Genomic DNA, 12918 nt, shown 5'->3' on the forward strand with positions numbered 1-12918 from the left:
AGAGAGAGAGAGAGAGAGAGAGAGAGAGAGAGAGAGAGAGAGAGAGAGAGAGAGAGAAAGTACATCAAAATAGGACAGACCTGCTGCTAATATGGACAACCTATCCCCTGTAGCTCACAGCCAGAGCAACACTGCAGGGAGCTTGGAGGCAGGCACGTTGTAAATAATGCCAAATTGTTTAATGCACAGAAAGAGTTATTCCTGACAGTTGACAGAGCCTGACTTACACACCACAGGGGCATAGAGATGGGAAACCAATTGAAGGAGAGATATTCAGTTGAATTTGGAAGAAAATCAAGAGATCATAAATATTTACCCGCACGGAAATAGATGGCCTGTATAGAAGTATGTATGTTAGTTATCACCTGCTGTGCTCAGTTTTTTTTTTAAACTTTGTTTTACAATCCATATAACTATACTGTATATCGTTGCTGCTACCAAAGCGAACATACTTCATATAATTAGTCCAGGCGGCCATGTTTCTTTAGAGTATTTTCCAGCATTTATCTGTGACTGATCCACATTGTGGGAATATAAACAATGAAACAACAAGTGTAATAAAAAATGCAGGGAGCCAGACAAGCTATTCTTGTAAATGGGCCATTAAGCATGCTGCGGCGAAAGACCCCAGAAGGTAGAGATAAATCTCAGTGGTGAGGATAGCCTACAGGTACTTACTTAATAAAAGGACGTCTTGTATGAAGAATGCCATCGTATGACTACTAGAGAACAACGGAAGGTCGCAAAGCTTCATTTGAATGTCCATAGTAAATGCAAATGTATTTGGCCTAAAATAGACTAGACTCCACTCTGCCACTGATAGAGCCTTGAGACCTCCTGCTGTGTTATTAGAGGTCAAAATACTGTCTAATGCTGGGGCCAATAGTGACAATAATATTGGTCCTAATAGGGGGACAAAAATAATTTAGCTAAACTATTTTATTTTTCTCTCAGCTTGAAACATCCTGAATAGACAGTGATGTTTTTGATGATTTTACCTCAATAACCAAGAGAAAGGTTAAATAATAATACAAATAATACATGCATGGATGACAATGACAGCAAATCCAAAACAGAAATATTCAGCCGCAGGGAATCAGTTGAAAATCTACATTATTAAGTAGAGGATATCATCAGCTTACTATCTGAATGAAACAGACATGAATACAACTAATAACACTAACAACCACATTTCACAACTACTCTTCCTCGTCTTCATCCAGATGCTGCACTGCGGATTATTCCGATGGCATATGTGGCCCTGGTCTAAGTATAGTACATTTAACAGCTTTGATCTCCAGTCAAGTTGGATGTCAATCCCAATGCCATCTGGTGGAGACCAATACAAGTCCCACACACAAGGTCACATCCAAGGTCTCCTCCTCATCCACATCATCATTGCTTTAATCTGGATCAAAATATTATGGGCATCATGGCCGGCGGGGCCTTAATCATTTGGGATGCTCTGTTAAAACGATGCTCCCCCATGCAAAGTGGCCACAGTTGATTACCGATGGCTGTGTTTTAAACCCAGTTAGGTCTCCCTTTGATGCGTTTCAATCTGAACGAAGCTGACACATGCAGCCTTCACTGGTTCAAATACTCATGTGGTTCAGGATCACCTACCGTAGAATGAGAGCTTTCCTTTTACAGTGTTCTTCCCCCTGGAGTTCTCTGCCACACACTCGTATGTGCCCGCGTCTTCCTGCTGGAAATAAGGGATTTCCAGGACACCGCTGGCTTTCCTCACGTCCACCTTCCTAGAAAAGGGGATTCCGTCCACTCTATTCCAGTTTATAGAGGGGACAGGGCTGGAGTAAAGAGGAATGGAAAGAGAAACCTTGTAGCATGTTCATATTACAAACACAAATCATTTGTAATATCACAACCTCACCACAATACTTAACCTAGATAGATTCAATTGATCAGACAAAAAATACTGACATGTAGGTAATACATAATTCAACTAGTGTACCAGTAGTCACAGCCCCAACTCTACAAGACATCTCAGATGTCCAGCTCAGCTTCAATCAGAGGAGGGTTGGAGGCATGCAGTGATACATGAAAAATATCTCGCTGTTTGTTAATAACCTTTCTGCTTTTCATGTATTTGTGTGCCTGTTTAACCAAGCCCAGAGTCCACTTACTTTCCTAATGCAAAACATTCCAGTTTCACTGTCAATCCTTTGGCTACATGGACAATCTCTGGAAACTGAACTTCGATCTTCGGCTCGTATTCACCCATTATACCTGAGGAGAGTAATTCACAACCAATTATAAGAAAGGAAAAAACAACAACACAGATAATATGATATGTCGTTTCCTACATATGTCCTATAAGCGATTACAATCATACACCTGAGAAGTGGTTCTTTTGGAAAACCAATAACAGGTTCTCATCTCCCGTGGGGAGAGAGTGACCGGGCAGGCACTGTGTTATGCGGTGAAGCGCACGGTGTCCCCAGTGCGCACTCATAGCCCGGTGCGCTACATCGCAGCTCCTCGCATCGGCCGGGCTAGAGTGGGCATCGAGCCAGGAGGGTTGGTGCCGGCTCAGCGCATCTGGCCTCAAGTGTGTCCCCTCAGCCCGGATTATCCTGCGCCAGCCCTATACACGGTGTCCCCGGTTCGCCAGCACAGCCCAGTGCGGCCTGTTCCAGCTCCCCGCACTTGCCGGGCTACAGGGGGTATCCAGCCAGGACGAGTTGTGCTAGCTCTGCGCTCGAGACCGCCAGTGCGCCTCCATGGCCCAGTGTATCCGGTGCCTCGGCCAAGGAAGAGGCCTCCTGCATGTCACCCCAGCCTGGTGAGTCCTGTGCCTGTACTAAGCCCTAACCCTCCTGCATGTCTCCTCAGCCTGGTGAGTCCTGTGCCTGCTCCCAGAGCCTGGCCTCCTGTGTGTCTCTCCACTCAAGTGATGATCCATGGCACGAAGCCTCAAGTGATGATCCATGGCACGAAGCCTCCAGTGATGATCCATGGCACGAAGCCTCCAGTGATGATACATGGCACGAAGCCTCCAGTGATGATCCCCATCCTCCAGTGATGAGCCAGAGTCCCCCCCTCCTGTCCGGAGCTGCCAGAGTCTCCCCCTCCTGTCCGGAGCTGCCAGAGTCTCCCCCTCCTGTCCGGAGCTGCCAGAGTCTCCCACTCCTGTCCGGAGCTGCCAGAGTCTCCCCCTCCTGTCCGGGGCCCGCTGCGAGGATCGAGGATAAGTGGGCCAAGCTTAAGGTGGAGCGGGGTCCACGTCCCGCACCAGAGCCGCCACCGCGGATAGATGCCGACCCAGACCCTCCCCTATAGGTTTAGGTTTTGCGGCCGGAGTCCGCACCTTTGGGGGGGGGGTACTGTCACGCCCTGACCTTAGAGATCCTTTTTATGTCTCTATTTTGGTTGGTCAGGGCGTGAGTTGGGGTGGGCATTCTGTTTTTGTTCTATGTTGTCTATTTCTATGTGTTTGGCCGGGTGTGGTTCTCAATCAGAGGCAGCTTTCTATTGTTGTCTCTGATTGAGAACCATACTTAGGTAGCCTTTTCCCACCTGTGTTTTGTGGGTAGTTTTCTGTTTTGTGTCTCTACCAGACAGAACTGTTTCGCTTTCGTTCTCCTGTTTGTTGGTTTTGTTCGATTAAAATTATTATTATTTATTTTTAATCATGAACACTTTAAACGCTGCACCTTGGTCCACTTTTCCTTCAGCCCACGAGAACCGTTATACCCAGAAAGATTCAAAGCTGTAATCGCTCCCAAAGGTGATTCTAACACGTATTGACTCAGGGGGTTGAATACTTATCTAACCAAGATATATTAGTGCTTAATTTTTTTATATATATTTTTTTATGAATGTTACATTTTTCTTACACTTTGACATTACTGAGTATTTTGTGTCGATTATTGCTTTTTTTTTTTAAATATAAAGTTAAATCCATTTTAATCCCACCTTGTCACAAAACAAAATGTGGAAAAAGTGAAGGGGCACTGTATATCTCTCTGTGGGAATACTTTGGAACAGATTTTCTAAATTAAAATCACTTGGAGCTGATTTACGGGTGTTTTTACAGTCTTATTTGGGGCTCAGAACTTCGGGGGCCAAAAACACTTGGGCCAAATTCGGCAAAGAGGCCACCAGTTGGGGAACCCTGCTTCAGAGGATAAAAGGGTTTTTGGTAAAACCCTTCATAGAGTGTTCTAGCCTGAACCATTCATAGATGATTCTAGATAGAACCATTTACAGGGGGTTCTACGAAGAACCCTACATAGAAGGTTCTAGTTAGAATTCTCTGCAAAGGGTTCTACCCAGCACCAAAAAGGGTTCCCCTATGGGGACAAACCGAAGAACCCTTAATGGTTCTTCACACCTTTTTTTTAAGAGCGTATGAGTCATTTATGCTCGAGCCCGAGTCGAGTCACAAATCCCTTGTTGGCGCTCAAAGCTACATTATGTAATGTAGAAAGCTTGATAACATACTGTTTTACACATTGGTAAGGCTAGCAGCAAATACAGTAGCTATCTGACGTATGCTGTTGTAGCTATCATGTTGAATAATGCAAGGGAGGGAGACTTTCTGACAACAAAGTCACTACTGGTCGAGTCCAAGTCCAAGTCATGACTGGTTGAGTCCGAAAATTGTTACTTGAGTCCGAGTCAAGTCCGAGTCCTGGACTCGAGTTCTACAACACTGTCTCATACCATAACCTTTAGGAGGTAATAGAAGCTAATGTGACGTGTGTGATTGGATGGTTCATTGTTGATTCCTCATTGTCACACCAGTAGGTATTGTAAGTTGGGGAAAAAAAGATACCTTCTCATGCTGCATCTTAAAAAATAGTATGCACTAGAAGTAGTGATTCCAGACAAGCAGAGATCCAGTGTCCTGCATTTTAAACCTAACCCTGAAATGCTGCTGCTTCTGCAGTGTTTTATCAAAACACAAAACAAAACCCGACTGCTTAGATACAGTCAGTGCAATTTACTGTAATATTATGCTATACTATGGCCTCCCGAGTTGCGCAGTGGTCTAAGGCACTGCATCACAGTGCTAGCTGTGCCACTAGATATTCTGGGTTCGAGTCCAGGCTCTGTCGCAGCTGGCCACAACCGGGAAACCCATGGGACAGCGCAAAATTGGCCCAGCGTCATCCAGGTTAGGGGAGGATTTGGCCAGCAGGGATGTCCTTGTCCCATCACGCACTAGCAACTCCTATGGTGGACCGGGCGCAGTGCACGCTGACACAATCGCCAGGTGCACAGTATTTCCTCCAACACATTGATGCGGCTGGCTTCCGGGTTAAGTGGGCATTGTGTCAAGAAGCAGTGTGGCTTGGTTGGGTTGTGTTTCGGAGGACGCATGGCTCTTGACTTTTGCCTCTCCCAAGTCAGTACGGGAATTGCAGCAATGAGACAAGACTGTAACTACCAATTGGATACCATGAAAAAGGGGCAAAAGTTTTTTTTTAAATCCCCCAAAAATATTACGCTATACTATCATCAAATCATATTTTATTGGTCACACACATGGTTAGCAGGTGTTATTGCGAGTGTAGCGAAATGCTTATTCTTCTAGATCCGACAGTGCAGCAGTATCTAACAGCTAAAATCTAACAATTCCACAACAAAACCTAATATCTAACAAATTCCACAACAAAACACAATACACACAATCTAGTAAAGGAAAAGGGATTAGAATATACACTGCCGTTCAAATGTTTGGGGTCACTTAGAAATGTCCTTGTTTTTGAAAGAAAAGCACATTTTTGTCCATTAAAATAACATCAAACTGATCAGAAATACAGTGTACTGTAGACATTGTTAATGTTGAAAATGACTATTGTGGCTGGAAACGGCAATTTTTTTATGGAATATCTACATAGGCGTACAGAGGCACATTATCAGCATTATCAGTATCACTCCTGTGTTCCAATGGTACATTGTGTTAGCTAATCCAAGTTTATCATTTTAAAAGGTGAATTGATCATTAGAAAACCCTTTTGCAATTATGTTAGCACAGCTGAAAACTGTTGTGCTGTTTAACGAAGCAATACAACTGGCCTTCTTTAGGCTAGTTGAGTATCTGGAGCATCAGCATTTGTGGGTTCGTTTACAGGCTCAAAATGGCCAGAAACAAATAACTTTCTTCTGAAACTCGGCAGTCTATTTTTGTTCTGAGAAATGAAGGCTATTCCATGCGAGAAATTGCCAAGAAACTGAAGATCTCATACAGATCTCTATCCAGAATAGAAAGAGGAGTGGGAGGCCCCGTTGCACAACTGAGCAAGAGGACAAGTACATTAGAGTGCCTCACAAGTCCTCAACTGGCAGCTTCATTAAATAGTACACGCAAAACACCAGTCTCAACGTCAACAGTGAAGAGGTGACTCCGGGATGATGGCCTTCTAGGCAGAGTTGCAAAGAAAAAGCCATATCTCTGTCCAGTGTCTGTGTTCTTTTGCATATCTTAATCTTTTATTTTTATTGGCCAGTCTGAGATACTATTTAATGAAGCTGCCAGTTGAGGACTTGTGAGGGGTCTTTTTCTCAAACTAGACACTCTAATGTACTTGTCCTCTTGCTCAGTCTGTAGGTAGGCAGCCACCTCTCTGTGCTAGTGGTGGCTGTTTAACAATCTGATGGCCTTGAGATAGAAGCTGTTTTTCAATCTCTCTGTCCCAGCTTTGATGCACCTGTACTGACCTCGCCTTCTGGATGGAAGCGGGGTGAACAGGCAGTGGCTTGGGTGGTTATTGTCCTTGATGATCTTTCTTGCCTTCCTGTGACATCGGGTGTTGTAGGTGTCCTAGAGGGCAGGTAGTTTGCCACCGGTGATGCGTTGTGCAGACCGCACCACCCTCTGGAGAGCCTTGCGGTTGTGGGCGGTGCAGTTGCCATACCAGGCGGCGATACAGCCCGACAGAATGCTCTCAATTGTGCACCTGTAAAAGTTAGTGAGAGTTTTCGATGACAAGCCACATTTTTTTCAGCCTTCTTCACCACACTGTCTGTGTGGGTGGACCATTTCAATTTGTCGATGATATGTACACAGAGGAACTTAAAACTTTCCACCTTCTCCACTGCTGTTGTGTTGATGTGGATAGGGGGGTGCTCCCTCTGCTGTTTCCTGAAGTCCACAATCATCTCTTTTGTTTTGCTTACATTGAGTGAGAGGTTATTTTCCTGACACCACACTCCGAGGGCCCTCACCTCCTCCCTGTAGGCTGTCTCGTCATTGTTGGTAATCAAGCCTACCACTGTTGTGTCATCTGCTAACTTCTTATGGCTGCAAGTCCTAAGTCGGGATCAATATGACAACAGCCACTTCAAGTGCAGGGCGCGAAATTCAAAATATATTTTTTAGAAATATTTAACTTTCACACATTAACAAGTCCAATACAGCAAATGAAAGGTACACATCTTGTGAATCCAGCCAACATGTCCGATTTTTTAAATGTTTTACAGCGAAAACAGCACGTATATTTATGTTAGCTCACCACCAAATACAAAAAAGGACAGACATTTTTCACAGCACAGGTAGCATGCACAAAGCCAACCTAACTAACCAAGAACCAACCAAACTAACCAACAAACAACTTCATCAGATGACAGTCTTATAACATGTTATTCAATAAATCTATGTTTTGTTCGAAAAATTTGCATATTTCAGGTATAAATCATAGTTTACATTGCAGCTACAATCAGAAATTGCACCGAAAGCAGCCAGAATAATTACAGACACCAACGTCAAATACCTAAATACTCATCATAAAACATTTCTGAAAAATACATAGTGTACAGCAAATGAAAGACAGGCATCTTGTGATTCCAGCCAATATTTCCGATTTCTTAAGTGTTTTACAGTGAAAACACAATATAGCGTTATATTAGCTTACCACAATAGCCAGAAACACAAGCCCTTCCCCAGTAGCAAAAGTTAGCGATCGTAACAAACCAGCAAAAGATATATAATTTTTGACTAACCTTGATAAGCTTCATCAGATGACAGTCCTATAACATCAGGTTATACATACACTTATGTTTTGTTCGAAAATGTGCATATTTAGAGCTGAAATCAGTGGTTATACATTGTGCTAACGTAGCATCTTTTTCCCACAACGTCCGGATATTTTTCTGACACTTTTTCTGACACACATATTCTGACCAAATGACTATTCATAAACATAACTAAAAAATACATGTTGTATAGGAAATGATAGATACACTAGTTCTTAATGCAATCACCGTGTTCGAATTCTAAAAATAACTTCATTACGACATCCAGCTTAGGTATAGCGAGAGAGTACCCAAAAGCTGGGCGCAAACGACTAGTTCACATGTACGACAGATATATGAAATAGCATCATAAAATGGGTCCTACTTTTGCTGATCTTTCATCAGAATGTTGTACAAGGGGTCCTTTGTCGGGAACAATCGTTGTTTGGATTTAGAAAGGCCTTTTTCCCTCTCGATTTAGCAAGCACACTTGCCAAGTGGCGCGAATCTCTCCATGTCAACAAACGGAAGAGAACGGAACACGGCAAAACTCCCGAAAAAAATTCAATAATCTGATTAAACTATATTGAAAAAACATACTTTACGATGATATTGTCACATGTATCAAATAAAATCAAAGCCGGAGATATTAGTCGTCCATAACGACAACTTATCAGAAGGCAAATCCAGGTCCCTTGACGCGCTTTCCAGAAAACAGGAAACTGGTGACACGTCATACAAAGAGCAATTATTCGAGCCCAGATCAAGTTACACACTCAATTTCTTCTCTCACTCCTTGTCGACATCTAGTGGAAGACGTATGAAGTGCATCTAAACGAATAAATATCAAGGACTTTAATAGGCAGCCCCTAGAAGAGAGCATCGATTTCAGATTTTCCACTTCCTGTCAGGAAGTTTGCTGCAAAAGGAGTTCTGTTTTACTCACAGATATAATTCAAATGGTTTTAGAAACTAGAGAGTGTTTTCTATCCAATAGTAATAATAATATGCATATTGTACGAGCAAGAATTGAGTACGAGGCCGTTTGAAATGGGCACCTTTTATCCGGCTACTCAATACTGCCCCTGCAGCCCAAACAGGCTAACTTGATGATTGAGTTGGAGGCGTGCACGGCCACGCTGTCATTGATCAATAGGGAGTACAGGAGGGGGCTGAGAACGCCCACTTGTGGGGCCCCAGTGTTGAGCATCAGCGGAGTGGAGATGTTGTTTCCTACCTTCACCACCTGGGGGCAGCCCGTCAAGAAGTCCAGGACCCAGTTGCACAGGGCAGGGTCGAGACCCAGGAGTTTGGAGGGTACTATAGCGTTGAATGCTGACCTGTAGTCAATGAATAGCATTCGTACATAGGTATTCCTCTTGTCCAGATGGGATAGGGCAGTGTGCAGTGTGATGGCGATTGCATCGTCTATGGACCTATTCGATCGGTAAGCAAATTGAAGTGGGTCTAAGGTGACAGGTAGGGTAGAGGTCTCTCAAAGCACTTCATGATGACAGAAGTGAGTGCTATGGGGCGATAGTCATTTAGTTCAGTTACCTTAGCTTTCTTGAGAACAGGAACAATGGTTGCCATCTTGAAACATATGGTATTATTTAATGGTAGGACGGCTGACTACACATAAATGTTTCCCCTGATTCAACCAATTATAGTTGTCTTAAGGACCATATTCAATAGAGAGGGTTAATTTACTCATGATCATCTCTAAGAGGGTTGAATAATTAGCAGTAGTAGTTTTCATGCTAACATACTGAATGTAACACGTGGGTATGAACCAGGGTCTCCCACAGGAACAACCAACATATTAGCCCATTAGACCAAGATGAAATTCCCTCATGGGCCGAGGGCCGATGCTGGTTTTGAAGTTTGCAGGCAGGTTACCTCATCCTGTGACCATGACCAACTCATGTCCGCTACATGTACTTGCGCCTGACATATCTGCTAGATATAACGATTAGAAAAATATATCTGATATTTGTTCATGTTAAAAGGACTCTTCTGGTTTCAGATTGAGGCCTAAACAGTTGGAGTAAAATATCTGCTCAAGGCCATGCAAGAAAGCCCACTAGCCAATGGTTGTGGTGCTTCAGGCTGGCTTTGTCAAAGGCTTTCCAATGAAAATGTATTTTGTCTGAGTGATCTAATTGTTGGCTTTCTCTAACTAATGTTTAACACTATGCAGAGATACAATTATTCATATACTGTATGTATGATTTATTAATGGTATAGTAGTGTAGTTTAATATTACTGACATTTCACCTAATGATTGTGAACAAATTACACTATTCTAATGTGATAGTATTGAACACATTACACAGCACAACAGCCAGAAAATGAACATATGAAATAGGAATATACTGTTTTGATAGGGTGTAAGTGGTTGTCGTAGAACTGGATCTCACCATCACTGCGGAGCACCAAAGGCGTGGGCGGGCCCTGGACTCTGGTTTTGGTGACAGTATTGGTCACCACACAGGTGTAGTTGCCCACATCAGAGGGCTCCACTTTAGCGATGTATAGATTCCCCGTCTCCTGGGAGATAAAGCGTCGTGTGTCCTGCTTCACAAACGAGGGATACTCATTAAAAATCCAGGAGAATGTCAGATCTGTGGAGAAAGGAGAAGAAATGTGTGAGATCAAATACAACAAAATTACACCAGGATTTCAGGGTCACGCTGACTCTCCTTATTAGAATAATAACACGGGAGAATAGGGAGAATACCAGTTTTGTCTGGTTGGAATTGATTCGGTGGAGTAGCAGGTGTGTAGGGTTGTTTGATTCTTCACCCTCCTTAGGGGTTGCAGAATCATCACAGAGCTACATGCTAGGGTGAAAATTAATGATGGTCCGAGTGTGATGAGTTAGGAGGTGCTCTAATTATCTGGACACATCTCAAAATTAATATTGTTTGTGTGGCAGGGTTTATTTTGTAAAAATATATATATTGCATTTTGACGAAATCAGAGGACATTTTGTAGATAATACAAGGCCTTGAGATTGGCTGAATGTTTTATTTCACAGAGAAAACAAACTTTAAACATTCTAAGTTGTTAAGAATGACTGACCAGGAAGCCTGGTTCGGGTTTGGTTTTTGTAGCACACAGTTGGACAGCAGAGTAACATGACCAAAAATGATGGTTTTATTGACGCAACAGTGCGAGAAGACAAATTAATTTGGGGAATGCGTAAGGGATAGGCCTAATTTCTAAGGAACGATGGGCTTGAGCTCGGATCGTCACAAAATACTAGGTTAATTGTACTGTAAGTGTAACCGATGTGAAATGGCTAGCTAGTTAGCGGTGGTGAGCGCTAATAGCCTTTCAAACAGTGACGTCACTCGCTTCGAGACCTTGAAGTAGTGGTTCCCCTTGCTCTGCAAGGGCCGCGGACTTTGTGGAGCGATGGGTAACGATGCTTCGTGGGTGACTGTTGTTGATGTGTGCAGAGGGTTCCTGGTTTGAGCCCAGGTATGGGCGAGGGGACGGAAGTAAAGTTAAACTGTTACATTGATGCTGTTGACCCGGATCACTGGTTGCTGCGGAAAAAGGAGGAGGTCGAAAGGGGGGTGAATGTAACCGATGTGAAATGGCCGCGGCCTTTGTGGAGCGATGGGTAACGATTCTTCGTGGGTGGCTGTTGTTGATGTGTGCAGAGGTTCCCTGGTTCGCGCGAGGGGACGGACGTAAACTGTTACATAAGTAAATGTTATAATAACTCTCACCATGATGGTAAAAATAACAATACAACAATTATACCATGTTGAAGACAGCTTGTCTGTTGAAACGTTTCTTATTAGGTTATTAAATTATTGCATCTGACCTCCTAGAGTGTGTGGCTCTACTTTTCTTTTTCAAGTGTTCTACTCCGCTAGCCAGCACCTCGCCTAAACAGGTGTGTATTTCATTCGCCTCCACAAAAATAACAATACAACATATAGTATACAGTACATTTGTAGGATCACAGGACAAGGCAGGATCTCAGATCTGCTATGATTCACAGGATAACGAGCATCATGTTGGCTGGTAACTGTCAGGTGGGTCTCTCCAGTCATTTTCTTACTGTAAATGTCAGCATCTTTTTAATGTCACATCTTTTGTGGTTTGAGTCTTTCAAAAAGAACAAAACACACATTTTGAAGAGTAACCTTTGAAATAAATACTTTGTTTTGCTATTCGTCTGGTGATTCAGTAACTTTCTGTGCCCAGAGACTTTGGTTCCTTAGGCCAAAAGGATTTATAGAGGAGTACATTTAAAAAAAAAAAACATTAATTTGTATGCGTGACTGAGGCAACTGAAATACTGTAAATTCTTGAAAAACCTTTCCCATTCTGCATCTTTTGTAGTGCTTTGTGTTAATCCAAGCTCACTGTTCCCACCAGGACTTTGAACGTTTCATCAGCACCACCAGCATAATCATCATTATCACCACCATCATCATCATCGTCGTTGTCGTCGTCATTAGCGTCATCATCATCACCATCATCATGTAATTTAAAAGGTATGTAAAATCAGTGGTGATTCCATCTGCATTGCTTGCTGTCTGCTTTCTTTGCTGTTTGGGGTTTTAGGCTGGGTTTCTGTATAGCACTTTGTGACATCTGCTGATGTAAAAAGGGCTTCATAAATACATTTGATTGATTGATTGATTGATTACACATGCAGTACCCTACAGCTAAACCATACTTCTAGGTTTCGATCTACTGCAAAGAACAAATGATAGACAGAGCCAGTGTAAGACGCATTGTGATTCGTGACAGTTTGATCTCAGCTGGGGTACTTATCAAGAACACTGCTTTCAGGGTCATGTTGTTTTTTTAGTTTGCCGAGCTCTCGTTTGAAGCTTTCAGGGACAAATGATTATTTCTGAATGTTCTGACATTCTAATCAGTGGAGGGCGGCCTGAGTATTCCAGGCCT

The 12918-nt window shown here is 43.0% G+C and overlaps 1 protein-coding gene across 1 annotated transcript in view; it reads right to left on the reverse strand.

Annotated features, from left to right (window-relative positions):
• The window catches only part of LOC120020433 (contactin-4-like), a 162233-nt gene that overhangs the window by 74873 nt on the left and 74442 nt on the right, over positions 1–12918 (reverse strand). Inside the window, exons 5-7 of the mRNA XM_038964098.1 lie at positions 10404–10607; positions 2148–2250; positions 1627–1811 (exon numbers count right to left, since the gene is read on the reverse strand). Of these exons, the coding sequence (XP_038820026.1) occupies positions 1627–1811; positions 2148–2250; positions 10404–10607 (492 nt within the window). The remainder of the gene's footprint in view (positions 1–1626; positions 1812–2147; positions 2251–10403; positions 10608–12918) is intronic.

Source organism: Salvelinus namaycush, chromosome 2 (assembly GCF_016432855.1).
Source record: "Salvelinus namaycush isolate Seneca chromosome 2, SaNama_1.0, whole genome shotgun sequence".
Taxonomy (NCBI): Eukaryota; Metazoa; Chordata; class Actinopteri; order Salmoniformes; family Salmonidae; genus Salvelinus; species Salvelinus namaycush.